At 32.3% G+C, this 24903-nt stretch overlaps 4 protein-coding genes across 13 annotated transcripts in view; 2 read left to right on the top strand and 2 right to left on the bottom strand.

Moving 5' to 3' along the window:
* Window positions 1–1869, top strand: part of LOC132916240 (transcriptional activator Myb) — a 41192-nt gene extending 39323 nt beyond the window's left edge. For all 4 annotated transcript variants that reach the window (XM_060976060.1, XM_060976061.1, XM_060976059.1 and 1 more), the window contains one exon: window positions 777–1869. In XM_060976060.1, coding sequence (XP_060832043.1) covers window positions 777–911 — 135 coding nt within the window. In that variant the 3' untranslated portion in view covers window positions 912–1869. The remainder of the gene's footprint in view (window positions 1–776) is intronic.
* Window positions 1714–11237, bottom strand: LOC132916246 (RING finger and CHY zinc finger domain-containing protein 1). Of its 3 annotated transcripts, none has more exons than XM_060976081.1 (5): window positions 10516–11237; window positions 5836–6153; window positions 5122–5400; window positions 4923–5013; window positions 1714–4832 (listed from the first exon to the last, which is right to left on the bottom strand). In XM_060976081.1, the coding sequence occupies exons 1-5, from the start codon at window positions 10639–10641 to the stop codon at window positions 4810–4812; spliced, it is 837 nt and encodes a 278-aa protein (XP_060832064.1). In that variant the 5' UTR covers window positions 10642–11237; the 3' UTR covers window positions 1714–4809. The 3 variants fall into 3 exon arrangements, with proteins under 3 accessions (XP_060832064.1, XP_060832062.1, XP_060832063.1); XM_060976079.1 differs by lacking the exon at window positions 10516–11237 and adding an exon at window positions 8194–8346; XM_060976080.1 differs by lacking the exon at window positions 10516–11237 and adding an exon at window positions 8194–8346 and having other exon boundaries at window positions 1714–4829.
* A 1033-nt stretch (window positions 11238–12270) lies between these two features.
* Window positions 12271–17978, top strand: LOC132916241 (PX domain-containing protein kinase-like protein). 4 transcript variants are annotated; one of them, XM_060976068.1, is made up of 9 exons: window positions 12271–12670; window positions 13313–13501; window positions 13575–13671; window positions 13841–14265; window positions 14346–14522; window positions 14604–15014; window positions 15093–15249; window positions 15326–15370; window positions 15650–15807. In XM_060976068.1, the coding sequence occupies exons 1-8, from the start codon at window positions 12569–12571 to the stop codon at window positions 15340–15342; spliced, it is 1575 nt and encodes a 524-aa protein (XP_060832051.1). In that variant the 5' UTR covers window positions 12271–12568; the 3' UTR covers window positions 15343–15370; window positions 15650–15807. The 4 variants fall into 4 exon arrangements, with proteins under 4 accessions (XP_060832051.1, XP_060832050.1, XP_060832049.1 ...); XM_060976067.1 differs by having other exon boundaries at window positions 15641–15807; XM_060976066.1 differs by lacking the exon at window positions 15326–15370 and having other exon boundaries at window positions 12316–12670; window positions 15650–17978.
* LOC132916245 (tafazzin) lies at window positions 17248–23947 on the bottom strand. Of its 2 annotated transcripts, XM_060976077.1 has the most exons (6): window positions 23701–23947; window positions 22302–22373; window positions 20018–20146; window positions 18774–19017; window positions 18381–18635; window positions 17248–18286 (listed from the first exon to the last, which is right to left on the bottom strand). In XM_060976077.1, exons 1-6 carry the CDS (start codon window positions 23813–23815, stop codon window positions 18247–18249), a joined length of 855 nt encoding a protein of 284 aa, XP_060832060.1. In that variant the 5' UTR covers window positions 23816–23947; the 3' UTR covers window positions 17248–18246. The 2 variants fall into 2 exon arrangements, with proteins under 2 accessions (XP_060832060.1, XP_060832061.1); XM_060976078.1 differs by lacking the exon at window positions 22302–22373 and having other exon boundaries at window positions 23701–23943.
* Window positions 23948–24903: the final 956 nt, after the last annotated feature.

Raw genomic sequence — 24903 nt, 5'->3', positions numbered from 1 at the left:
TGATTTTCTGATTTTAATGTTACTTTGTGTGTTGAGTATTGCAACTCGAACCGTAAAGTGTAATATTAGGCCAAATTTATACCGCGGTCAAGAACAATTGCTATTTTTAAAAAATAAAATTTATGCTTCAATTACCTGATAGCCAGTATTCAGATAGTACGCAAGAGCAATTTAACATATATTTAATGGCATGTACTTTTAGTTTCTTCACATTGTATTTTCCATAGCCCAATAGCAAAGATCCTATCATAAGTATCAGATGGTCATATGACGACCAATCTAACGGTTCGCTATCAGAATACATACTTTGGAATATTTCACAAAGGTGTCCATAGTATTGCCTCGCTGTCCACCTCCATGCATACAGTACTGGGTCTTTATCCCCCTCCCCACCCATAGAAATATAACACGCTGAGAACGTAATGGTAGGGGAACAGTATTAACGATCGCTTTCAATTCAAAACAATACAAGAGTGAAAATAACTCGTTAAATTCTTGACTGAACAGCCCTTCTGCCCTCAAGACATTATGATTAAACGGGAGAATTATGTGAATCTTAAGACCACTCTTCTGTAAAAAATAAGAAATGTGATTTTTCCTGTTCTTTCCCTATACTCTTAGAAATTAAAAAAAATATTTAATAGGTGAAACAGAGCTTAGATTCTCTTATTTTAATTATGTCCACAAAAATATGAATTTTATGAAAATCCGCAATTTAATGATAAATTTATGTGATTAATACCGAAAGATTCATAATTTGATTTCTTTGATCACAGCTACAATTGGAGGCACAATGGACAACAGTGGCATGTGGACGCACGCGTGATCAGCTGGAAATGACGCGAGCCGCCCGACGATTCCTCAGCAGCCATGGATATCTACCATTACGTCCTCGTTCTCTAAATTTTTAATAGCCTTTCTGCAGCCGCAGGGGCTCGGTCGCACTTCGTGGTACAAAAAACACGACATTGAACTAGTCGTAATTAAAACTACATGGCGCTTCCGTTTAAGGAATATGGCCTTTTTCTATCAAAACTGTCGAACGAGATGAGAAAAGTAAGAAAACATGGCGAAGAAAAAAAGAATCTATTAGACAATTTTTTTACAGGCAGATTACGAATGCTTTGCGTATTGGAATCACGTTTTGTAATTATCTTTTGTAATGTAACCGCAGATGTAATATTGAAGTATTCCGATGCATAGCGTATGTATACAAGCAGTCGAATTTTGTTTTAACAAAGAAAACCATGTTTCATCCGAAATTGCATCTTGAAAGGTGAGGGAATGTCACGCTTTACCAGCACTTTTGTTTATAGTTCGTTCTCAAAGTCAAGAATAAACTGCAACAACAAAAGCAAAGCAAAAAACACTTCTGCCTTTTTTTGTAGATGATAAAATGTTGCTACTGCAGTGGCTTATAATTAATAAACGTGAAAATAAATAATATAATAAAAAAATAACAATAATATAATCTTTGTAACAGTTTCTTACGTAAACATTGCTTGTTCCTGGTGGGATACGTACAAATTACATACATATGTTGATATATATGCAATTTTTTTAAGGGGCATCAGAGATAGCAATGTTCACGTAAAGAAACTCTCGCATGGATCATGATATTACATACAATTTATTTTGTACTTGAAAATTCGAAGAATTTCTGACACTTAACGTAGCGACTTCTTATCACGTTCGTACAAAAAGATAAAAGAATAAAATAATAGTCCGTTTATTTGATACAATAGTATATATTATATAATATAAAACAAAAGCATTATTGCGGCCGTTATGTACAAAGAGCCTTTATAACTGATATTTAATTTACAACTGAATAATAAAGACGTGATGATAATCACACCAAAAAATAAACGGTTGGTACTATTTTCCTGTTTTTAACCAGCACGACACATGTTGTCTAAAAGCTTTACAAATTGAGAGAGGTATGTTACGATTTCGTTTTACCGTGCTACGTTGTTAATATTGATAGTAACAATAATTCAATTTTCGGCGTACATCGGTGTGCTACTCTTATGAAAACTTGGAATGCCATGGAATGGACAAAAGACGTAAGTGCTTAAACAATGATCAGCCCGTACATATCAAGAAACAATCAAAGAAAGTTCGACAAAAGTCTCACAATCATGGTGAGTTATATCGAGTGTGCCTAACCAACTCAATTTTCTTTTCATTTGAGCTTCAAACATGGTACGTTACCCTAAAGGTGTCTTTTCAGACTTTGTCGCACAAAGACACGCGCTTTATCTCATATTGGGAGTAGAATTACAGAGTATCTAAACGCAAACGGTACAAGATTATCCAACAGTACATTCAAACTAGAGACGATATGACCATAATGTTCATTAGTGATGCAGTGAGCGTCGAACGTAACTCTAAGGCTCCTTCGATACACGCGTTTTCTCTACACGCTTCAACGCCATACAGAATTTACGGTTCTTTATAGAACCTCAAAAACAAATTAGTAAACTGCAATACAATATTAAATACGAAATTACCTCCTTTCTTTATAGTACGACCTTCATTATCGACAGTACATTCTTTATGATCTGATTTTATGATCTTTTTAGCACTAAAAATGAATAAAGTATGTTTACTTTCTTATTAACCCTTTGCGGACGAGTGTCAGCAAATAGCCGCCCAAATCTATTCATAGTTCTGGACACTTATTTTGAAGTGGCTGGCGTACGTCTACTTTTGTGAGATCTAATCTAATATAATCTAATGCGTATTTACATATGGGTATAGTAAACTAAACAGTATTATGTTTTTGATGAAAGAAAATTATAGATCTTTAGAAATTTTATCTTCCGTTTAACGTAAACTCGCGATGTAGGATGATGGTCGAGTCAAAACGAATTTCAGTCTTTCATTGGCATTACTAGACGAATCAGCAAGCTTTTTATGTATTATGTATTTTTTATAATACCTTATACACGATGCCTAAAATATCCAGAAAGGGCATGTTCGATAGTGATAGTAGTGATGACGAGCATTATTTTGAACCTGACAAGATAGAAGACGACGATAGTGCTTCAGGCAGTAGAAATTCTTCTGTTCAGCAAGGAAACGGCTGAGACGTTTCAATATTTCTAGTAATAGTGACAATGATGATGAACTAAATATTGATGAGAATAATACAAGCCTCGAAAATGAATAACGCAAACGTTCAACGTGTATATTTTCTCAACTGCGCGCGCCAATACCTCTCGTCCACCGTGATGTTCGTTTGTCGAGCGACTCCGTCCACAAAGGGTTAAATATTTAACTAATTATTTAATTTCAAAGGAAAATACTGTCTCCAGTTTATTTATTGGATATATTTTTCTCAATAGCAGTTGGAATGAATAAAAATTAATACCATCGATTACCTTTGTACGTAAATATTGTTCTAGCAAGCAATCTGAATCATCAAATGATTGTACAGAACCAGTTAGACGTGTTAGTGCTATTTAAAATTTATAGTCAATCTTATGCATGTTTTCTTGGAAGAAAATGAATCAAAAGCATTAATCTTCTTTATTACGATAAATATATAATATCTACTTCCACTATTACGTATAAATTATGCTAAATGTCAATTATTCATAAAGTTGATAAATCTGTAATATAGTGTATCGAATTAAATTAAAATCAAAATGTTTCCGTTACCAAATAAATGCGCAGTTGCAAACGCGTGCACTAAAAGATGCCTAAGCATACGTACAACATTTATGGATATATATATCCACGAGTTGTTTTTAGTTCACAATAACATGATGGTAATGCCCGATAAAATTCGATAGATGAATGTCGAAGCCTGAAATTACACAGATCGAATCTCACAGTTTCGAAAGGCTTACGATACGAATATTATTTCGTAAAGTTTCAAAGAATTATCGTGTCAGGTATTAGCTTACGTCACCCAACTATCTGAGATTCCCCCGCGCATTCTTTTTTATTTTACATATAGGACGATCGTATCAAGAAGTGACTCAAGTAATCTTTGACTAGATGGCGATCTTTTCGAAAATTGCGCGTACGATAATTCATTAAGGAATAAAATGTGTCTTATTAATAATAATCTCATCGATTTCTATCTCTACATATAGCTGCGTAATATAACATCAGGGAACTATGTGTAATAGATAATATAGAGGAACTCTTAGCTGTCGATTATAACAATAGCTAAAAGAGAGGGGGATTTTTTTCTTTGACTAGTACTACCGGTATATGTTGATTGATTTTAGCATTTACGAAAAGATTGCATCGAAAGAAAGTCACATATCATGAAATGTTTATAAAGATCTATTTGAAAACAGCGCGAGAAGAATTTTAGGAAATGGGTGACACTGTGCATACCGCGCCACCAATTAGTAACAAAATAAAAATTGCCGAGAATGTGTCATATTGTTTCATTTAGGATCGCTATGGTTACGAAAAAATTGTATCTTTGTGAAAAAGGAATTTACTATTCTTTTCAAACGATTCGAATTTACGATTCAAACTGCGATTATTCCATAATTTTCGGTCTTCCATGATTATAGATATCAGCATTGATCATTATACATATCATACATTCAGCCTCCTAATAAAATAACGTCTATAAAAAGTCTGAAAACAATCAACAAAGATGTATAAATTCACTAAAAACAAGTAGAGGTATAATGCCAAAGAGGCCATTTCCTAATGTCTTTCTGTTAGAAACGCTTAAAAGCGACACTTTCTCGGGAACGTTTCGCATCTTTTTCTCATTTTAATACTAAAAGTTCTAGCGTTGTAAATTCTCTTCATCGCCAACATCATTGATATTATTTAGTCCAATGTATCTGGATCTGCTAAAAAGTTTGAAACACATAGAGATTTATTTGCAAAAATAGAAATTATTAGAGAAAGAACAAAAATAAAATTGATTAAATAATATTTACCTGGAGAAGGGGATCCTTTGACTCTGCAAGTGTTATAACTTCCACAATTCAAACATTTCAAACCTACAATATGGAATTTTACCGTTGATTCCTGGAAGATTAAACAATTTGTTCATTGATCCCATCCAATTTATCATTGTTTCTTGATTAAGTAAAGCACAGTATAGTTCAAATGTCTAAGATAAGATTCTATTTTTACCTCGTGACAGTCTTTGCACAGAATATCAACCTTGTAATCCTTGTACTCTTCTGGCATTGGTGTTGATGATACTTCCATATCCAAAAATTTCCATAGATCAGTCATATCTAGAAGAGACACTTGGCAAATTGGACATGCATAATGTCCTGAGTGTAACAACTCCTCAAAACAAGTACGATGAAGCAAATGACCACAATTTGGAATGTGACAAGGTATACGACTTGTGTGAATATCCTCCAAGCAGACTGGACAATTTGCATGAGAAACATTTTCTACACACTGAAAATAATAAACAAGCAATTATCTTACAGAATCAACTATATCCAATAATATAATTATGTTATATCAACAAGCTACACTCAATTAAAATTGCAATTCAATAATGAAACTTAAATAAAAAAATTTTTAAGAATATAATTCTATTACAGTAAGCTTACTTAAGCACACTCTGACAGAGTAAATATAAAAGTTTATATATAAATTGGCTATTAAAATTGCTTCTTCTTCTATAGCGTTATTTATATCTTCATACTCAAAGCTGAAACTTCTTTCAATTTATCATTCCATCAAATGTTAATCGAGCGTATTCAATGTATTACATATACTAAATGCATGAGCAATTTTTTTTTTAGCTTAGGCAAGCAACTATACACTACATAAGCAACAGAACATTTTCGTTAACATTTAACCAAAATTTAATAGTGCATTACATACCGTGTGCCCGTTCTGTAACTGAACCGGTAAACACATGTTGCACTTGGCACAGTGGAAAAATCGGTCCCGACCGCCGACCCTACATATCCCGCAACCGTCACAGTGATACTGATTCTTGTCTTCGTCATCGAACAAATTGCACTCGAGACACGTATATTTGCCGAAGCGACAGTGGCAATTTTTGCAAGTGGCTTGTACAGGCTGACGAGTGTCACATAGAACACATATAAGTTCCGTGACTTCTTTTCTGTTTACCACGTGGGTCTCCTCCTTGTCGTGACAAAATCGACATATGTATACTTTGTTACAACATGGTGTCTAGAAAGAAAAAAAAAAGATAGAAAATATAGTAAACTATCAGCTTTAAAAATGACGTATTTTTTTTGAGACATAAGAATATATTTTGATCATGTATATTTTTACTCTGTCGTTCTTCCAAATGGATGTTATGTTTCAATACATAGGGTGTCTCAGCAATTGTGATACAATCGTCAATAGGGTAATTCTGCGCAAAAGAAACAAGTCGAAAATGTAGAATAAAATTTTTCTATAAAATGCTGTTTTTGAAAAAAATAAATTTGAAAATATTAAACATGTTCAAATTCCTTTTTCTTGAAATTTTTTTTTTACATTTTTGACTTACTTTTACACATAGATTACTTTCCTGCTGATTATTTGCTCATACCTAGTCGGTAATTAGCCAAGTTCAAATGTATTTGACAAATTTTCAAATTTGATTTTCTTGAAAACGAAGCATTATATGAAGAAATTTTATTCAATATTTTCAACTTGTTTTTTCACGTAGATCATCCTGTTGTCGATTGTACCACAATTGCTGGGGCAATTTGTATATTATTGAAATATAGATAATTACTAAATATTTTGTTTTAGTATTTAATATATTGTTACTGCTTTTTATATATTCCATGCTTTATATGTATAAAGTACTCTAAAAAAAAAAAAAAAAAAAGATACTAAAGAGGTAGAAACGTAAGGTGAGAAGTATAACAGGATTAAATCCAAATTTTTTGTTAAAACGCTATAAAAATGTGGCTTCGACAATCCTTGAGCACTTCAGAAAACGAAGGCCTTAGATAATAATCCAATTAGCCCCCATATGAATCCGTCCTTGATCCCTAACCCTTTCGATGCAGCCAGGCGCTTATAAGCGTTCGGCAAATCCGTTCGACAGCGTACAACATACGGTGAAACAAATCAGCATGCGGAGGATATGGTAACATATGTAATATATACCAGTATAGAACTCATTCTGCACGTGGTGTCTACGTTCAGCGACATCGAAAGAATCAATTATATGAATCAGTTAGAGGAACATTTAAAATTGTCGACAATCCTTTTATTATCAAAAAGACCGAAATGATTCATTTCTCAAACTTTTCCATGTAACAATGGTTCGTTAAGCCTCGAATTAACCTAACTTTTAGTCTTGGTATATTCTTCGAATTAATTTCTTGTCTTGTTTATTTATTATTAAAAACTTTCTTCTGTTTAAAGAAAAGGTAAAAAGGAAAATAAATTGTTAAATATATAATTTCTTATTTAAATTTGATTACTGTGTTTTTTCTTAAAATATCAAGTTCTTTTTATTTGTTGAAATAAGAATGAGATTGGAACATGAGGATTTGATGATTATAGTAGGATTAAGTTTATCATTATAACGATCGCCGCAAGTGTGGTATGTAATATATAATCGACTTCGATTGTGATTATTCAGTTTCTATTAGATGGCGCACATGGTAGTCGTTCAAATCCTCCATGTGCTATTGAAACACGTGTTATAGATATTTCAATATGCCTCTGCAAAAATTATATATTTCACTACTGAATTCTTATTTTCCATAAAAAAATAAATTACAAAAAGTATTTATTTTTATCGATAAATAGTTTGTTAGTACAATTTTGTCCAATGCTTTGTTCGAAAATATCTTACAATAGGACCATAAAATATAAATAATGAAGATCCTATACTCGGTATAATATTTTAATAAACAAACTAATCTTCAAATTTAATTGAATTTTTACTATTACCTTTATTATTAATTACAAAAAAAATATTAAAAAAGAAACTGCTGACTAAAATACCGTACACTTCAAGTGCAATGTACACAATATTTTCTCGGTAGAAGGCCTATCTGGATTATTCACGGTGCTACTCTCTTGGGCAATATTTGAGTAACAAAAATTTCAATGCCTTATCTTTATGCGTTCAGGTAAATAAGGTGAACGTAAACAGAAAACGAAATCGAGAGCTCAGTGCGTATTTCGCAAGAGGATAACAAGATCAAATAAAAATTCAAATTGTAGAAATTTTGAAAAAGAAAAGATATTTATAATTACAGTTTCTTTTTCTTCGAGACGACGCAAAAGCGCTGGTCGTTCGTAGCAGCAGCACACGACATTTGGCTTATCGCGGCAATTGGTAAGCAGTACTTTGAAAGAGGGCGTCTCGTTACACAACACATGGCTGAACTTCATCGATTTGTTTGCTGCGTACACACACGCACATATGGGACGCACGTTCGTGTTTACACACGGCGAGTAGAAAAAGCTCGTGTACGAGCGATTTCGGTATCAGTCGTTAATTGTAAGACCGCTACCCGTGTCGTTTATTTTAGAAACAAGTTTATACTATCGATTACCCGAGCAAGTTCAAGGGTAGTCACAAAGGTATATCGAATCTTTCTGATTTTCAACTTTTTTGCATTTCTTCCTTCTTTTTAGTGTGCATTTTGATGAGAAATTTAAATAGACCGCTTTATGGATGCTTTTCGAATTTTATTTACCGTGTTAGGTGGCGCTTGAAGCGCTTCTAGAATTGTAAGTTCGGTTTATTAGTCAAGTGAAGATTCGTTGAAAAAACCAGTTATAAATCGATAAATTGTCAACTGTTTATTTACCATGAAGGATTCTTAAAACAATCAGACAGTTTAATTTATCGTTCAAGTGATTTCGAGCATGCGATGCGACAATGTATTTACAATCTGATGCGATAATGTATAAACGACCAAGTAACGAATAAATCATTATAGATACAGTGACGGATAAAAAAAAGGTTTTGCACTGAACATTTAACACATTGATAACAATCAACTATTCTGTGATATATTATATTTATCCGTTGCTTTTATTAAGTATAAATCCATTTTGTAAAATTATGGTGTCTTATATTTCTTATTTTATAAACTTTCTTTTGTCCTTCACTATAAGTAACTTAAGCCTGATTTCCACTGAAGCAACAAGGAGGAGCTTTTTGTCGCCTCTTGTTGCTGCACATTCCAAAACATCTTCAATAAATAGCAACTTATAAGTGACATAGTGACGACTTTTTCAAGAAATATAGAACAATAACAAAAAGCTGCTCATTGCAGCTTTAGTGAAGATCCAACTTTATACTATTCAGCACATAAAAAATGCAACAAATTTGTTTTGAGAAAAATCTCAAATCCTCCTCTCTCTTTGAATAACTCAAAATATATACCGTAGGGGCACTGTTATGCGAATTAATATATGTAACTAACTGTCAGCGGGTGATGTACGTTATTTGCGATCACTTGAAGAGATCAATTAGTGATATACATAAAAAGAAAACTCTATTAGCGCTTCTTACATTGTTATTAAAGTCGTCGAGAATCAAATTGTAAATTTCAATAAATATGTATGAACTTGTAGATAATATATTCGCGAGGAAGAATAAAATCGAGAGTGAAGTAGATAAAGTCATTGTATACCGTAACAAAGTTCGAAAAATGCTTGACACGAGAAGTCGTAGAGACACGCCGGAAGGATTAAAAACCCAAGAAGAACATGTTACCTCGCAACTGAATCGCGCAAACTGATCACTGAACATCTGCGTGATCGAAACTGAAAACAGAGCGCCTCGCATATGTACTTATACATATGTATAGTAGGTTCTGTTAGAAGAGTAGCACAGTAAACTGTTGCCAATTTTGAGATATCAGGAAAATTAGCTTTGGAAGTGAAGCATTTGCTAGAATGGGAGTGTCATAATTACTATTTAACCAACACAATGTCGCAATTCAAAGTACATACATAGATCTTAATCTCTGTCTTAATAATAAGTAATACACTTTAACAATACTTTATTGGAGACTCTTGCAAGATAAGAAATATTACACTAATTGCAAGAAAAAAGAAAATTCTTTCTTTGTTAAATGATTTAGTAACTACAAATATAAGTTTCTAGGAAACTTACCTAAACTGTATACAGTAGATATTAAAAAGTATTTGCGGGCAATAATTGTATTTATTATAGCATTTACATGTCAATTAATTACGTCCAAATATATTAAACTTTCTTATATTTAGCAGTACTTTCATATTACTACAAAGATTTAATATTATGAAAATGAGATGTAGAATTTGATGAAAGAGATGTTGGAAAACACGAATACTTGTAGTCACTCTATATTATAAAACTTAGAGGGTGAATCTACATTTAAATTTCACTTTAATTACATTCAGTAAAATATGAGTTTACATAAGCTAGATTCATCAGGTAATTAATGATCATTTACTCGAAACTTTCTATTTCACACTTGCTAAAAGACAGATTTTTATTAACCATGTTACTGTTCTAGCAAACATGACAAAATATACATGGAATGAAGCTGAAAGGGAAACAATTGACCAAAGACTCACCACAAATTTGGCCTTTCGCTTGTAGTGCTCGCAGCCGTAATCATCGCCAGCAGTTGCCTCCAAGGGTTTCTCCTTCGACGTCGACGCATGTTCGGCCACGGCGCGCGCTTCGTCGTTATTCTCCATATCTCACGATGATCCTAAGTTCCTACCTCTTTCTCCTCCGCCGTCTCCTTCTTCTCATCGACTCGCACGTCCTTTCCAGATTTTCTTGCCGCGTGTCCGATTAACACCCGCCTCGGCCACAGTTTGTTTGTTTAATTAACACGCTGGCGGCGATTCAAAAACGACGAAGGAAAAAAAGAGGAAACACCGACGTCGAACGTTCGGATCACGCGGCGAAATGAAGCAAAACGCAGGGGCTGTTTATCCCGTGTTAACAGGAGGAATAGAACCGTCAACCAGAGGCGACGGGAAACGTATCGAGCCTCGTGTGTCCGATCGACAGAAGAAAACTCATCCGTGCCATCGTCAATATATCGAACACAATTCTCTGCGTCGTGGAACAAAGTTTCGAAAAAAGAGATTTTTCCACGATCTTGTTCCAAAGATCGTGAGATTTTCGTTCCACGTTTGAATTATACTACGCGAGAACGTTCGTTTACCTGTTACGGAACGACGTATGAAGAAACGGCCATAATTTCTCGACACCTTCGGAGAAAAACGGCTCGACACTCGCCACTTCTGACACTACTCCACTTCGTTGTACTATCACCACGGTGTAATGATTACAACGGCAGACGACGTTCGGAAAAAAGGATGCAAAACTATGGCCGGAAGTTGTGACGACTCGGCGAGGTACTACGTCGCATTCGTACGTACATATCCGGCCCGCGAAGATTTAAATACGCTTCGAGTTTATCCCATTACGTGATCGCTAGGCTGTCTTGTTTATGCATTTTAAGAAAATTTTAACCGTTGACTGCCACGCGAACTTTATATACAATGGCTAAAAAAATATTTGTCCATATAATTTTTATCATATTATTCATATAATATTATGATATATCATATCATATCATATCATATTATTTTTTAATGAAGTTTTATCAGATCTTAAATTTCACTTTCATAGTACTACATTTTTATGATCATGTGAAAATGCTATTAAATGTACTTGGACTTAAGGAATTGGTATGTAAATATTATAATAGATACAGTGGTATACAAATAATTATTTATTCTTTCTTATTTTAATCATTCTAGAAGTGCAATTGGTATTGATATTGATATCTAAAATGGATCACCGAGTACTATCGTAGCAGGCAACGCGTTAGGAATGCAAAAATCTATAGAATGCATATAGTACTATAGTACATAAAAATATGCGAACTAAAGTTATTATATTATTTAGTAGATGAAACAAATTTCTATTTAAGTTTCATTTCTCTAGTTGCGTATTCATATAATTTATATTATTAAAAAAGTGTAATCATTTGTTCTTTATGCGGCTTTATTATCTTTTTTGCAATGCTATTATAAAAAATAATTTTGTTCGATCATTGTTTATTATGCGAATAAATTTCACTCTGAATGAATCAATCGGATATTCTCTTTTTATTGTATAATATCATATAATATGTAACATACAATAAATTGTCATTATTATAAGGAATGTAACATTTTATAGCCATTATTAATCAATTAAACATAATGTAATATATGTTTATTTGAAAATAAACTTAACAACTTTTCCGTACAATTTAATTAGAATAAACGGGGGATATAGAAACTTTGAGTCTATTATAGTGGTCGTCTGATCGCGTGGTATCACTGTGAAAATGTACATAATAAAATGGTGAAAGATTATGGGTGTTAAACACTGAAAAAGAAGGGAGCTAGTTAAATTTGATCTGCGATCGATCGTCGATGGAATATTAATTACTGGTGTCTTTCTCGGTAGCAATGACCCATTTACGATAACTGTGAAAATACGTTCGCCAATGTGGAAATGAATCAAAATCGCGTCATGTATGGCGACTCACGGAAACTATACGATAGACACACGCAGTTTGCCCCGCACGGGCTCTGCATTCTGTCGGACTAATGATCAATGGCTTTATTTGAGAAGCGATATACAAATAAAGTGCTACTAGATGATACAGAGAAGTTGACGAGCGTCATTGAAAATGCAAGAACAATCGACGGACACACGGTACGGCGCACGCTTAATGCGTATATTTTGACATTTACTCGATAAAAGGTGAAGTTTATACACATCGGCCTGTTCACTCCAATCCTGTGTCGCTAAATTAACGACGGTCATTATTGTTTGTTACGTAGACGTTCTCGATGGTTCTTTTGCTTTAAACATCAAATATTTCTTTTGATGTATTTATTTCTCTATAAATTAAATTAATGTGGTAAAACAAATATTTTTTATTTATAATGTGTTGAGGAGAATGATATATTTTATGGTGTACGATAATGTATATAGATACTTAGTGTTCATTACATATAAAAAGCATATCTGAAATATTATGATAAATTAGTTTTTTGGCATATATATAAAGCAATTTTAGAAATTAACACACTATTGATCAATCTTGAGTAAATAAAGTTGCCTTCTTATTTGATCTTGGGATTAAATGTAAGTTTTTCACATTCTTCTAAATATTTTTGAATTATTGATTATCATAATATTAATTAGACCCATGGTTGTGTATTTATTTTAAGAGACTTATAATCTTAAATGTACAAACTTATTGTTATCTTCAATTATTGTTTATTGGTCGCATATATACAATGGCTTGCAAAATTAGTTGTACACTTACATTATAGTGTTATGTTTATTTAGGAATATGTGATTAGAACACAAAGAGGTCCACTTCCAGAGAAATCTTGGAGAGTTAGTAGACGCTACAATGACTTTGTACAACTTAATGCAACTTTATCAATATCAGGCATTGACCTGGCACTTCCTCCAAAGAAAATTATTGGTAATATGGAACCAGACTTCATAGCTCAACGTCAACTAGCCCTACAGGTTAGTCTTGTTATAAAAGAATTATTATTATTAAATATCTTTTTATTATTATTATTTTTTTATCTGTTTTTAGAATTACCTAAACAATATACTAATGAATCCTATATTGGCATCGTCACTCCCTATGAAAAAATTCTTAGATCCAGATAATTACACAGCACCATTACATGGTATGATTTAATTATAATAATAAATGCAGTTAAAAATAAGTTGTACATATGTACAAATAAAAAGCAGATATACGGAATATTTTATTTAAGTATTAAAATAAGTCCAATAGTATTATAAATTATGAATTTATTGTGTATAGTATATTTCATAAGTAATTTCCAAATTCAGAAATAGCTCTGCAACAGGTGTCACTAGCTTTACGCAGTGATGCAAATTTTGAAGTTTGTAAGGCCATTCCTGATATGGGGTGGCGGTTGAGGAAGCATTATTATACTGTAAAAAATCGTCAAAATCCCAAGCAAGAGTTACTGCTTGCATGGGTAGAATTTGGTCCAGACAAACACCTGCAAGATAAAGATATGCAAGGAGTTTTCAAAAGTTTAGGGACGTTGAAACATAATTATATAGAACCAATCGTTTATCAACATGTAACGGAAAATGGAGCGTTAATGATAAGAAATTTTTATCCAACGGGTACATTACGTGACATTTTGTGTGTAACTAAACCGAAACAACCATTTATAAAGAAATATGGAAACCCAAAACAAACCAAATCGTTAACAGTGCCTGAAATTGCTATGTATGGTTACCAGGTTAGAAAATGAATACTTTATATCAAGATCATGGAAGAATAAGTTTTATACCTAAATATATTTTATTTTTTCTGTTCTAGATTTTGGAAGCTTTAGGATTTCTTCACGAAAAGGGCCTACCATATGGACATTTACATACAGGAAATATTCTTTTGTCTCAGAGATGTGCGAAATTGCTGGATGTAGAAAATGGTCTGTTAGGCTTACCCGCATTTTATCGGCCTTATGTTGTGCAAAGGCGTAAACTTCACGCTACGGTATATTATATCCTACATTTCGGAAAATGTCATATAAATATATTAATATAATAAATATTTATGTATCTTTTCTTTTAATAGACTCAAGTAGATGTTTATTCATTTGGACATGTATTATATGAAATGGCATTTGGACGACCACTGTTAGAAGCAACGTGTTCTGAGTTACCTTATTGTGAAGCAACCTTAAAAAGTTTGCTGGAAGTGATACTCGCACCCGAAGCTCTAAAACAAGATTTACCAACGGTATCGCATTTATTAGAACATCCATTCTTTGAGTCAGCAAGACATGCTGTATTAGCTGTTGGCTCCATGGAACGACCACACTTCAAATTAAGTAGTCATTTGAAGGAGGCTCTGCAGCAAGCAGTGAACAAAGCAGAACAAAGATTAAAAGACGAGCAGAAAGTAGCAAGACATCAAAAGAGACTTGTCAAAGTTCAGGAAATGATGAGCTCGGAAGAAGAGATGAAAAAGCGAAAACAAAAACTAGTAAATATTTTAATATATCTAAATACCACATTAAACTGTTCCTCCAAAGTAACAAAATTCATATATTTGTTTTTTTAGAAGAAAGAACAGAAATTGGCCCAAGAACAACGTTCTGCAAATCAGTTAAGTGCGAATGGGATGAAACACGTAAACGGCAAAAGCCCAGAGCGCTCGGATAGTCCTACAAGTACTTCTACAGCAACCAGCGTTGGAACTTTAACACCGCCATCGCTGCGTAAGTTGCAGATTATCTTTTTCAATAACATTCATTAACAATTAACATTAATCGATCTTCCTCATTTTTACGTTAGCTGGGCACAAAAGTTGATGGCGCATACTACGCTTATTTCTCTCACGTAGGTCATACGATCATACAAACACTAATTGCTCACATTCATGCATTTTTTCTTTTAATTATCGCTTGAATACATCTTGAATGAAATGTATGTACTTCTTTTTTAAATTTATGCATCATAGATTGTATTTGATTCTGATAACTGGTATTAGGTGTAGTACATATATTTGAATGCTAATGGTATAATTGATAAAAATTAAATGTAGTGTAATGATATGTATCCAAGTGATGTTGTAACCTTTATATAAAGTTACAATTTATTTAACTAAAGGTTCTATAGATGTGCCGCAAAGTGATGGAGTTCCTGCTAAGAGTACTGTACCACCACCTCCGAAGCCACCACCTGTTGATACAAGTAATGTTTCAAAGTTGACCAATGAACGAGCTGCTCTGCTAGGAAGTATTTGTAATTTCAATAAAACTAGTCTTCGTAAAGTTGCCAATGAATATCATTGAGGTGATAGAGTTAGATAATTGAAAGAAGATAGTGCTGAGTGATCATATTGATTCAGAAATAAAGAAGAAATTGTATGACAGTAATCTATACCAAAAGGATGCTATTTTTTTCATCAAATTGCGAAGATATTTATAATTTTATTTCGATCGCGATACTTGTGAGATCTATATACGTACATATATATATTTCAATTCTGTAGAATCTTAATATGTATATTTCATAGGAATAGATAGTTGTAAATCGTATATTTACAAGTAATCATGTATAAAATAATTCTATTCATGTATTTTAGCAGCATGAATTATTGCTAGAATTGTGCAATATTTAAATATTATTTGTTCTTACTTTTTATTCTTTAAACACCGTCCAAAAATGGATTCGAAATTGTAAAAGATTAATTAAAATAAGAAATATCCTTTAAAAAAGAATGTTTCTTTATGTGTTATATTTTTATCTATGAATGAAAATTTATTTTCCCTTTAATTATATTTAAAACTATTAACGAAAAAGTTATTGATATTATTCATAAAATAATCTATATTTTAACTAGAAATGAAGGATATTTGCTTCGATCTAAGTCTCGCGATCGAATCACATCTAATATCTTACTTGTTCGACTCTAAGGAAATTAAAACGATGATTGATAAGACGAGAGTGATAGTATCTACATGTATCACATAAACTTTATCTCGTTAGTGTTATATACCGTTCTGTCTATTTCAAGTTTATGATATGTGTAACGTAATTAATGTACAGATACCATTCGTCTTGTAAAAGTGAGTATTGTGTGTTGCTTTACTTGTGTCGCTCGTAGAATCGAAATCACGTTTGTTTCTACGGAGAGAGAAAATGTGCCAAGACCCGATCTTTCCATTGAACAAATAGTAATGTCGTAATGGTGAATGTCGGCGTAATATATATTTCTATATGTCGCGGAAAAATAAGTATATATATACAAGATCTATCTGTGAATATCATAACGAAGCGATGTAATATAGGTAGTCACAATTTTTCATATGTAATATCAATCTTAAATGTAATTTGTTGAATTATCTTAAATGTATATGTTGAATTATAAATACTATTCTTCATAGAGTAATATAAATATTCGTTTTATCTATAACTATAAAAAATAAATCGAAACAGATACTATATTTATTAAAGAAGATAATGTAAGTTATATAATTTGGAGATTTTCAGACGTACTAATAAATATATTAGTAAATCGAATTATCATTTGTTTGCGAGGAATATTTACTTAATAACTATCGTGTAATAGTTGTCATGATATTCTACATAATTCTTCTTAAACAATATGGTCTAGTACGAAAAGTAATTTATTAAAACGAAACAATGGCGTAAAAAATTATCACACTACATTTTGAATAATACTTGCATTTAATATAATAGATCGCAGAAAATAGTTTTCCTCTGGAAGATATTTTACTACTTACAGTGAAAATTTAATAAATACAAAATATGCATATCTCCGCAGTACTTTTATCATTCGAAGTGTCTTTAATATAAATACTGTAAATTCTTACAATATCAAAAATATACGTGTGTACATATAGCTATCTAAATATACGATAGATCGTAAGGATTGCAATTTCATTTTGTTTGTGTTCAAGGGTTAAGCGTTTCAAAGTTCAACAAATTCAACAAAAGTTGGGTTTAGAATCAAATCTGTCTTAATCTCTGTTGTTTCGTCAAAATCATTTTTCTTTTTCTATTTTATCAATATAATTATATTCAAATTATGTGGAATTATACAAAAGTTTCCTGATATATGCAAAATAAGTTCGGTGAACCATACAAAGATTGTGTCACGCTTATGTTATCGTATCATAAATTATGAGGCTCAGTGATATTAAAAAAGTTGTCGCATGAAGGGAAAACCGATAACATGTAGTACAGTGACACAGTTTCAATGTTATGTTTCACAAGCTTTCGTAATTTGCGATTATGTTAGTTTTTTCTATAAACAGCGGCTGCGAGTTTTTACGTAATATATTACGACAATTGCTTCCTACCGTGTACGTACGTACATATATACATTGTTATGCATGCGATGATGTAACCGCGAAACGTATATGGCATTCTTAAGTCAACACGACTCGTATTTAAATTAAAATCTCTCGAAAGGTATAAATGGCATAATGTTCTCTTTTTCCACTTTTTTCTTTGTTACAAAAATAGAAAAAAAGAAAGAAGAACAGAAAATAAATCACTACTGCCCCAATATATGCATTACATTACATGATTGCATATATGTTACTAATATATCGCCCATAGGTGAATATCCTTAGTTAAAAATCGAGCATGGATATCATCTATTGTCACGTTAAAATTAAAGTATTATTGTTTTTGGCAAATTAAAGCTAATCGGGGTGACAATAAGAATGTCCCCCGTTTAAACATCATGACTTTTTATGAAGCTCTTCTGTAATTGTTTTTAGTCTGAAAAAGAAAGAAAATTAGTTATTAAAGATATAAAGATTATTATTACTACCATAAATATAAAATATTATTATGATTTAAAATGACACTTTACTTTATTAGTTCTTCCTGAATACGATCCGTAATCGCTTTCCTCGCTTCCACTTCACTTGCTTTCGATGCACGCAATTGTTCTAGTAACTCAGTAAAATCTATTGGCTCACCGTAATTCAAGGTGACCTTTTTACGAATTTTCAATCTGTACGGCGGCTCATTTGGAAGAACTTCGTCCATACCAAGGTGATAGATCGGTATCACCAGTGGCGTAACTGGCGATTCCAATATTAACCTTCCAACACCCCACTTTAATCTACAACACGTCAGTGGAACATTAAATTTTGTAAAATCATATTTTTGTCATTCTGTGATAATTAAGTAAGAAAAAAAAGACGATGAAGAAGAATAAAATAAAATATGGAATAAAGAGTAGAAAAAGATAATCGCAAACCTCATGTTGTCTTTAAACATGTTTACTTTTCCTTCGGGAAAGACGTGAACCCAATCACCGGCTGCCAATTTTTCGATGCAGAAATCTATAGCTTCTTGATACACGCCGCCACCTCTGATCACAGGAATGCATTTGCCCAGCATAAAGAAGTACGAATGCCAGGTCTTTGTGAAACAAATGTCGTGGGCCGCGAGCGACCACCTCATCTTACGTCGATTCATCAGACTCTTCAGGCCCAGGGTCGCTAAATGAGTTCAGAGATTTTTCTGTCTTAAATTTTTTCATTCGATCGCTTATCGATGGTCATTCTGAGGAAGAAAAGATTATATATGTTTCAGGAAGAGGGGAATTCGCGTAATGTGTGAGGTATACATGCATATGTGGTATGTACGTGGATCTAAATAATTGGTGTTTAACAAAACAACAGAGGGGGTTGTTGACATAATGGACATAGATAGAAAGCAGATGTTTATGCAAATTTATATTTTTTCGAATATCACAAAAAAAAAAAAAAAAAAATAAAACTTAAGCGAAGACTCATCTCATCCACCCAATATCATAATCAATACTATACTTTGAACATTTTCTATGATTTACTGTAGTATTTGTATTCTGTGTACATTACACTTAAATTTTCTATAGATACATAAACATCTGCACTCTAGAAACAAATAAAATATAAATATGAAATTTTTCATAGATATAGCGTATTGTTATTATCGTTGTCTAAATTATTTAGTCAAACAGGAAATCTATTTTATCAATAGTATGAATAAATAAAACGTTTTAGAACTCACAAGCTGTGCATAATGCTTGAATGCTATTATTTATGTAAAATCGAAATGGTTGTTCAAGGTTATTAGAAAAAAAGTTGCATGTGCATATTCCGCTATATTGTTTTTCATACACATAAAAGAAATACTTTTGTTGTAAAAAAAGTAACTGTCATTTAATTCACATGAAGAATGTAAGGAAGTAAATTATCCATTTCATTCTATTTACTGTTTCATCAGTAAAGTATACTTTGAGTAGATAACAAAAGGAAAAATACATGCCATTCAATTATTGTTTGGTTGTCTCGATAGCGATTTGTCAATCGATATTTGGAGTAAAATATTTGCTAACGAAGCCCAAACATGGAGATAAGAAATAATATCGATAAAATACTGTTGTATGTTTAATACAGATAACAGTCGGTACAATGCGAAGGGATGCAATTGTTGAATCATATTCGAGAAACTTACCCCATATGCCAGGGTCATCGAAACAACTGTGATGATTCGAAACCGTAATGAGCGGCACATTTTCCGGTCTTTTGCTTAACGCACGATTGATGATGTATTTGTTGTATACCGTCGTTCTGTTCAGCCATTCTTAAACAGTAAAAACGAAAAAGAAAATACTTTTTGATAAATTCATTCGTATATCAGGAAGAGAGATTATAGGGGTGTATTTAACTGAGAATTTGTATATTTCCCGTGTATAATTGATGAGTAAGGGGAAAAGACGAGGACTGTCCATTTTTCGTGATTTTCCATTTTATGACACATTTTGTTTGAAAACTGAGACTGAGAGACAAGAACTATCTAATCACAATGATTATACTTAACATGTTCGTCGCCCAGCGTGATTCGGCTATGTTTCCTGCGGGGCCCAAATCCAACCACTGGTACGCAGAACGTAAATAGAGCGACAAGCAGGAATTCATCGTTTATCGCCTTCGATTCATTATAAAGAAAAGATTATTTATTTCTGAAATGGGGAAAGCGAAAAGCTATCCAGTTAGAGTATTCCGAGGGATCTCATGGCAGATATCTCGGATCTTTCATTTAGTCGAGAAGCATACTTGTGAGACGTACATGTTTTAACGAATACCATACGATATAGGATAATGTAATATATTATGCAGAATATAAATTAATAAAAAGTATGGTATAATGTGTTTTTAATATTTTTATGTTGTATATCCCATATATAATATCGTATATTTAATTAACTCGAATAAGAAGAGAACGGGGCCCCCACGGAAGTATATCCGTCGCATAGATACGCGCGACGTGGCGACGAACGTGTTAAATGTGCTCATAAGATAATGTTAAAAATTTGGTGTACTGCTTAAAAACAGGGAATAGCCACTCTGCATTGGAACTAAACAGGGATAAAAATAATTAATATCTTATTTATCATTATTTTTTACGAGGTCTAAGTAAGATTTAAGTTTCATTTTGTGAGTAATGTAGGTAAATTCGTGGAATGTTATTCCTTTTTTAGTGGACTAAAATATTAGAACTTAATTTTCTCAATAAAGCCATTTTGTGATATTCCTCGTTTCCCCCTCCCTAATTTTCAACTACATATATATACATAGGAATTGTGAAACACACTTCATCTGGATTTTGCATAGAATTGGTTTTATTTAAGCGTATGCTCAATGAACCGGTGATCTTTCGCTCGCAAATCATTGCTAGTGCTAAAACTTTTAAGTAAAGCGGCTACTCATGCTTTGCTGACACGTAAATAATTATTCTTTTCATCGAAACCTTAGAACCATGTCGCTACTGCGATCCTTATGAAAACTGATTACACAATGAAATTTGATGAGGTGATCCCTGTGAAAGTAATTGATATGATTGCCTTGAAAATTTAAAAATGAGTGATAAAAAATTGTTCACAGCAAAAAATGAGAAAGGTTATCTGAACGACACTTTAATATTTCGAAAATATTTTATATCTTTTCTTTTGTATGGTAACTGTCACTTTTCAAAGAGGTTCAATTACCTCCACACAAGGTCATTCAAGGTTATAATCATGTACTAAATCGATCTCGGATTGTATATTTCGATAATAGCGTGAAAGTGAAAAATTTGCATATGTATTATAAAAAATGAAGATGAAAAATATATATAGTCTAATTCACATTCTCGATGTTTTTGTGAGTTAATGAATCTAACATTATAGTGATAGTTCTTGAACACACCGACAGATGACCTCTGCACAGAACTCCATGTTCAAAAATTAATCATGCACTATTATGTTTAAATTCTATATACTAGTGACATTCCATACACATTTATCAATTAAAAGCAATCATTTCAACTATCTAACAAGAATCACTTAACATTTAAAAAGCATATAAGTTTCAGTATTACGGACGTCATAATGAATGAAAGAGAAGCTGTGACTATGTAAAATTACTATGTAAAATTATGACTATCACACGCGAATAAATTACTAAAACGAATATAAACTGAGTGGAAAAGAAAGGGAAGAATTAAACACACAGAGAAAGAGCGACAGAAAGAGAGAGAGTGAGAGAGTGAAAGTGTGTGTGAGTGAGTGAGTGAGTGAGTGAGTGAGAGAGAGAGAGAGAGAGAGAGAGAGAGAGAGAGAGAGAGAAAGGTGGGATCATGATCGTGTATGGTGCGCTACGCGTCCAACCAATTGAGTAATGCGCTTAATTTCCGAAGTTTATTGTAACGTAGCTAAGTCAACATCAAGCCGAGTTCGTTGTAAATCAGTGGTACTCACTGAAAGGCCAGCGAGAGCCAATGACTGATTTCCTGTGCCCTTTGTCGGGCGGTAACGCGTATCTGACCCTCCCTGAAATTAGAAACGCCAAATCTTCGCAAAACAAATAAAAGTGGCGCGTTATATACAACTTCGTTATTTCTGGAATTACATACAACAATCCAAACTCTAAGTAGTTCTTAAAACCCAATTGCAGTTAAATGAATACGATCATTGATTAAATGCATGCGTAATCACATATATGTGAGTTATTAATTTAGTATTAATGTACTATTTATTTAGAACTAATGTTAGTAACATATTAAACAACAATAGAAGAAAGAAAGATTTTGTAAGTATGTTAAGGTTAAATGATGGCTATCATTTCTGTATAATAGTAATAATAATACTTAAATGTAAAGTTTTGGTGACTTCATGAAAATTAAACATGCGTGTCCAATTCTATAACAATGAAGTGTGTATAAGATAATTAAAAATACCTGTTGCACGCAAGATTTTGGACCTATATTTTCTTATTCTGTTTTTTTTTTTTTTTTTTTGCATGATCTTGTTGCAAATCTATTCATGTATATGTATGGATATTAGTCTTTTTACATACATATTTATATTTATAATATGTGCTCTAAATTAAAAAATTAAAGAAGACAGTTTTAAATTAAATATTAAATTTAATTACAATCATTGATGCAAAATTTATTTCAACTGTAAGTATGCGTAGAAGGTGAACTCTAGGAAACTTTCTCATCACGGTCGTTTTTATGGTAATATCGTGTTACGAAATTTAACGATACGTTATGTTCGAAATGGACCGATAACGATTATTTGATAAAATAACAATTTATGTATCAATCTTTTAAATTAATAAATTGTATTAGTGTATTTTATAAAGAAGCTGTATCTGTAGTACATGTCGCGTATAAAAAATTTGTTATTCAACAATTGAAAATTAAAAATAGTTTTTAAAAATTTTACTACGCTTACGAAAATAAATTATACACGCAATCTATGCTTGATAAAGTTCTCATACTCGTTCTATGATTATCATAGTGATTAAAAAAAATGAATATAATTATTTATGACTTATTATATAAATCAGTAACGTTTCTTAATATCACGCTGAAACATCTCCGGCATTTTTTATAAACGCTTCAATCTTTTATCAATAAATATACTTATCTAAATATTTTTTATATTTTTGCATGAATTATAGCAATAAACTATAGATCACACAACTTATACTACGAGTCGATATAATAAAATAGTTAAATTTGTAATACATCGAGAATTATATCGATATATAAATGTAAATTAAGACAGTTGCTAACGAATTAATATATCGATATACAAAAATAAATAGTACTAACTTGTAGTTAACAAACCGGCTTGCATGGTCACTCACCTATTATGATTTTAGAAAAAATTCCTACTGCTACAAAGGTTATACTACTCGCGATGTTCCAGAGGCTACCCGTATTTCGAAGTTTCGGTATGATCCATTTAATGTCGTATACCATCGCACTATTTCTCAGTTGCTAGATTGAAAGAAAAATTAGGAATGTGGCACTTCTCCGGACGACTGGGAAGCGCCTTCCCCGCGAGAAATCGTCTACTCTTTCGTAACTCACGACAACCATCTTCGTGCCAACTTCACGCCATATTTCTTGATGACCATCACGTGGTTGGCCGAACGTGGCCGTACATACCCGAATGTTGCCGATTATTTCAGCATTTAATTTAAAATTAAACGCGCCTCAAACACTTGTTCTCACCTCGGGTAACAACGTGTAAATGTGTCCCGTTATTGGGTCGGTTGTAATTAAATATTCTTTTAGTTGTTCTTACAGGATATTGAGTTATTTCTTTTAGCGATAATACCACAGAAAATACCCTTACAGTTGCGTGCATAGTTATTTTTATTTCCATTGAGGATACTTCTTTTATTTTAAACTATCTACAGGCAATGCGAGGTGGATCCACGAGATTGTTCCGTACTATTTACATATACATAGCAGAAGCTACGAAGCATCTTTGATTTCACCAAAAGGACGACAATTGATGTCGACTCACTCCGAGATAGCCTTCCGGATCTGCCCCGTATTGTCTGTATATAGCTTGAATGCAAACCTACAGCCGAGGACAAAAATAAGTGGACAGATAGTGGAGATAGGTATCAATTAAATTTTATTAAATATGTCTTGTTAACACAAACCTGAAAATATTAATTTCCATTGTTTGCTAAATAATCTATGTATTATAAGGTATATGTGTAATAAATATAACTTAAATTTACAACACTATTACTAGTTCAATTAACTTCAGTGACATCTGTATCCACTACCTACACTCTTACTTTTATTCTCTACTTTAGGTAACATTTAAAATAAAAATTTAAAATACGTTATAAATCATTATAATGTATATATTTTAATATGATAAATGTAAACAAATATTGATGCAATATTAAAAATCATAAAAGGTATAAAAATGAAAAAATATATTTACGAAATGGTCAAGGTCAATGATAAATAATTTCACTTATTTTATAACTGTCGTTAAAGATATTTTTAATTGTGTATATTGTACTTTTAAGAATTGAAATAAA

This window comes from Bombus pascuorum, chromosome 2, assembly GCF_905332965.1.
Source record: "Bombus pascuorum chromosome 2, iyBomPasc1.1, whole genome shotgun sequence".
NCBI classification, from domain to species: domain Eukaryota; kingdom Metazoa; phylum Arthropoda; class Insecta; order Hymenoptera; family Apidae; genus Bombus; species Bombus pascuorum.
This window is presented reverse-complemented; position numbering and strand designations above follow the sequence as displayed.

Bases quoted from the DNA above. Each gene is read 5' to 3' on its own strand.
- LOC132916246 (XM_060976079.1), bottom strand. From the start codon at position 8,331: ATGAAGTTCAGCCATGTGTTGTGTAACGAGACGCCCTCTTTCAAAGTA. The intron at 5,401-5,835 runs GTATGTAATGCA...TATTATTTTCAG, and splicing joins AGTTACAGAACGGGCACACG to TGTGTAGAAAATGTTTCTCA. The intron at 5,014-5,121 runs GTAAAAATAGAA...TTAATCTTCCAG, and splicing joins TGTGCAAAGACTGTCACGAG to GAATCAACGGTAAAATTCCA.
- LOC132916245 (XM_060976077.1), bottom strand. From the start codon at position 23,815: ATGGTATACGACATTAAATGGATCATACCGAAACTTCGAAATACGGGT. The intron at 22,374-23,700 runs GTGAGTGACCAT...TTCTAATTTCAG, and splicing joins TTTTTCTAAAATCATAATAG to GGAGGGTCAGATACGCGTTA. The intron at 19,018-20,017 runs GTAAGTTTCTCG...GAACTCATTTAG, and splicing joins CGATGACCCTGGCATATGGG to CGACCCTGGGCCTGAAGAGT.
- LOC132916241 (XM_060976063.1), top strand. From the start codon at position 12,569: ATGGCTTTATTTGAGAAGCGATATACAAATAAAGTGCTACTAGATGAT. The intron at 12,671-13,312 runs GTACGGCGCACG...ATGTTTATTTAG, and splicing joins GAACAATCGACGGACACACG to GAATATGTGATTAGAACACA. The intron at 14,523-14,603 runs GTATATTATATC...TTCTTTTAATAG, and splicing joins GGCGTAAACTTCACGCTACG to ACTCAAGTAGATGTTTATTC.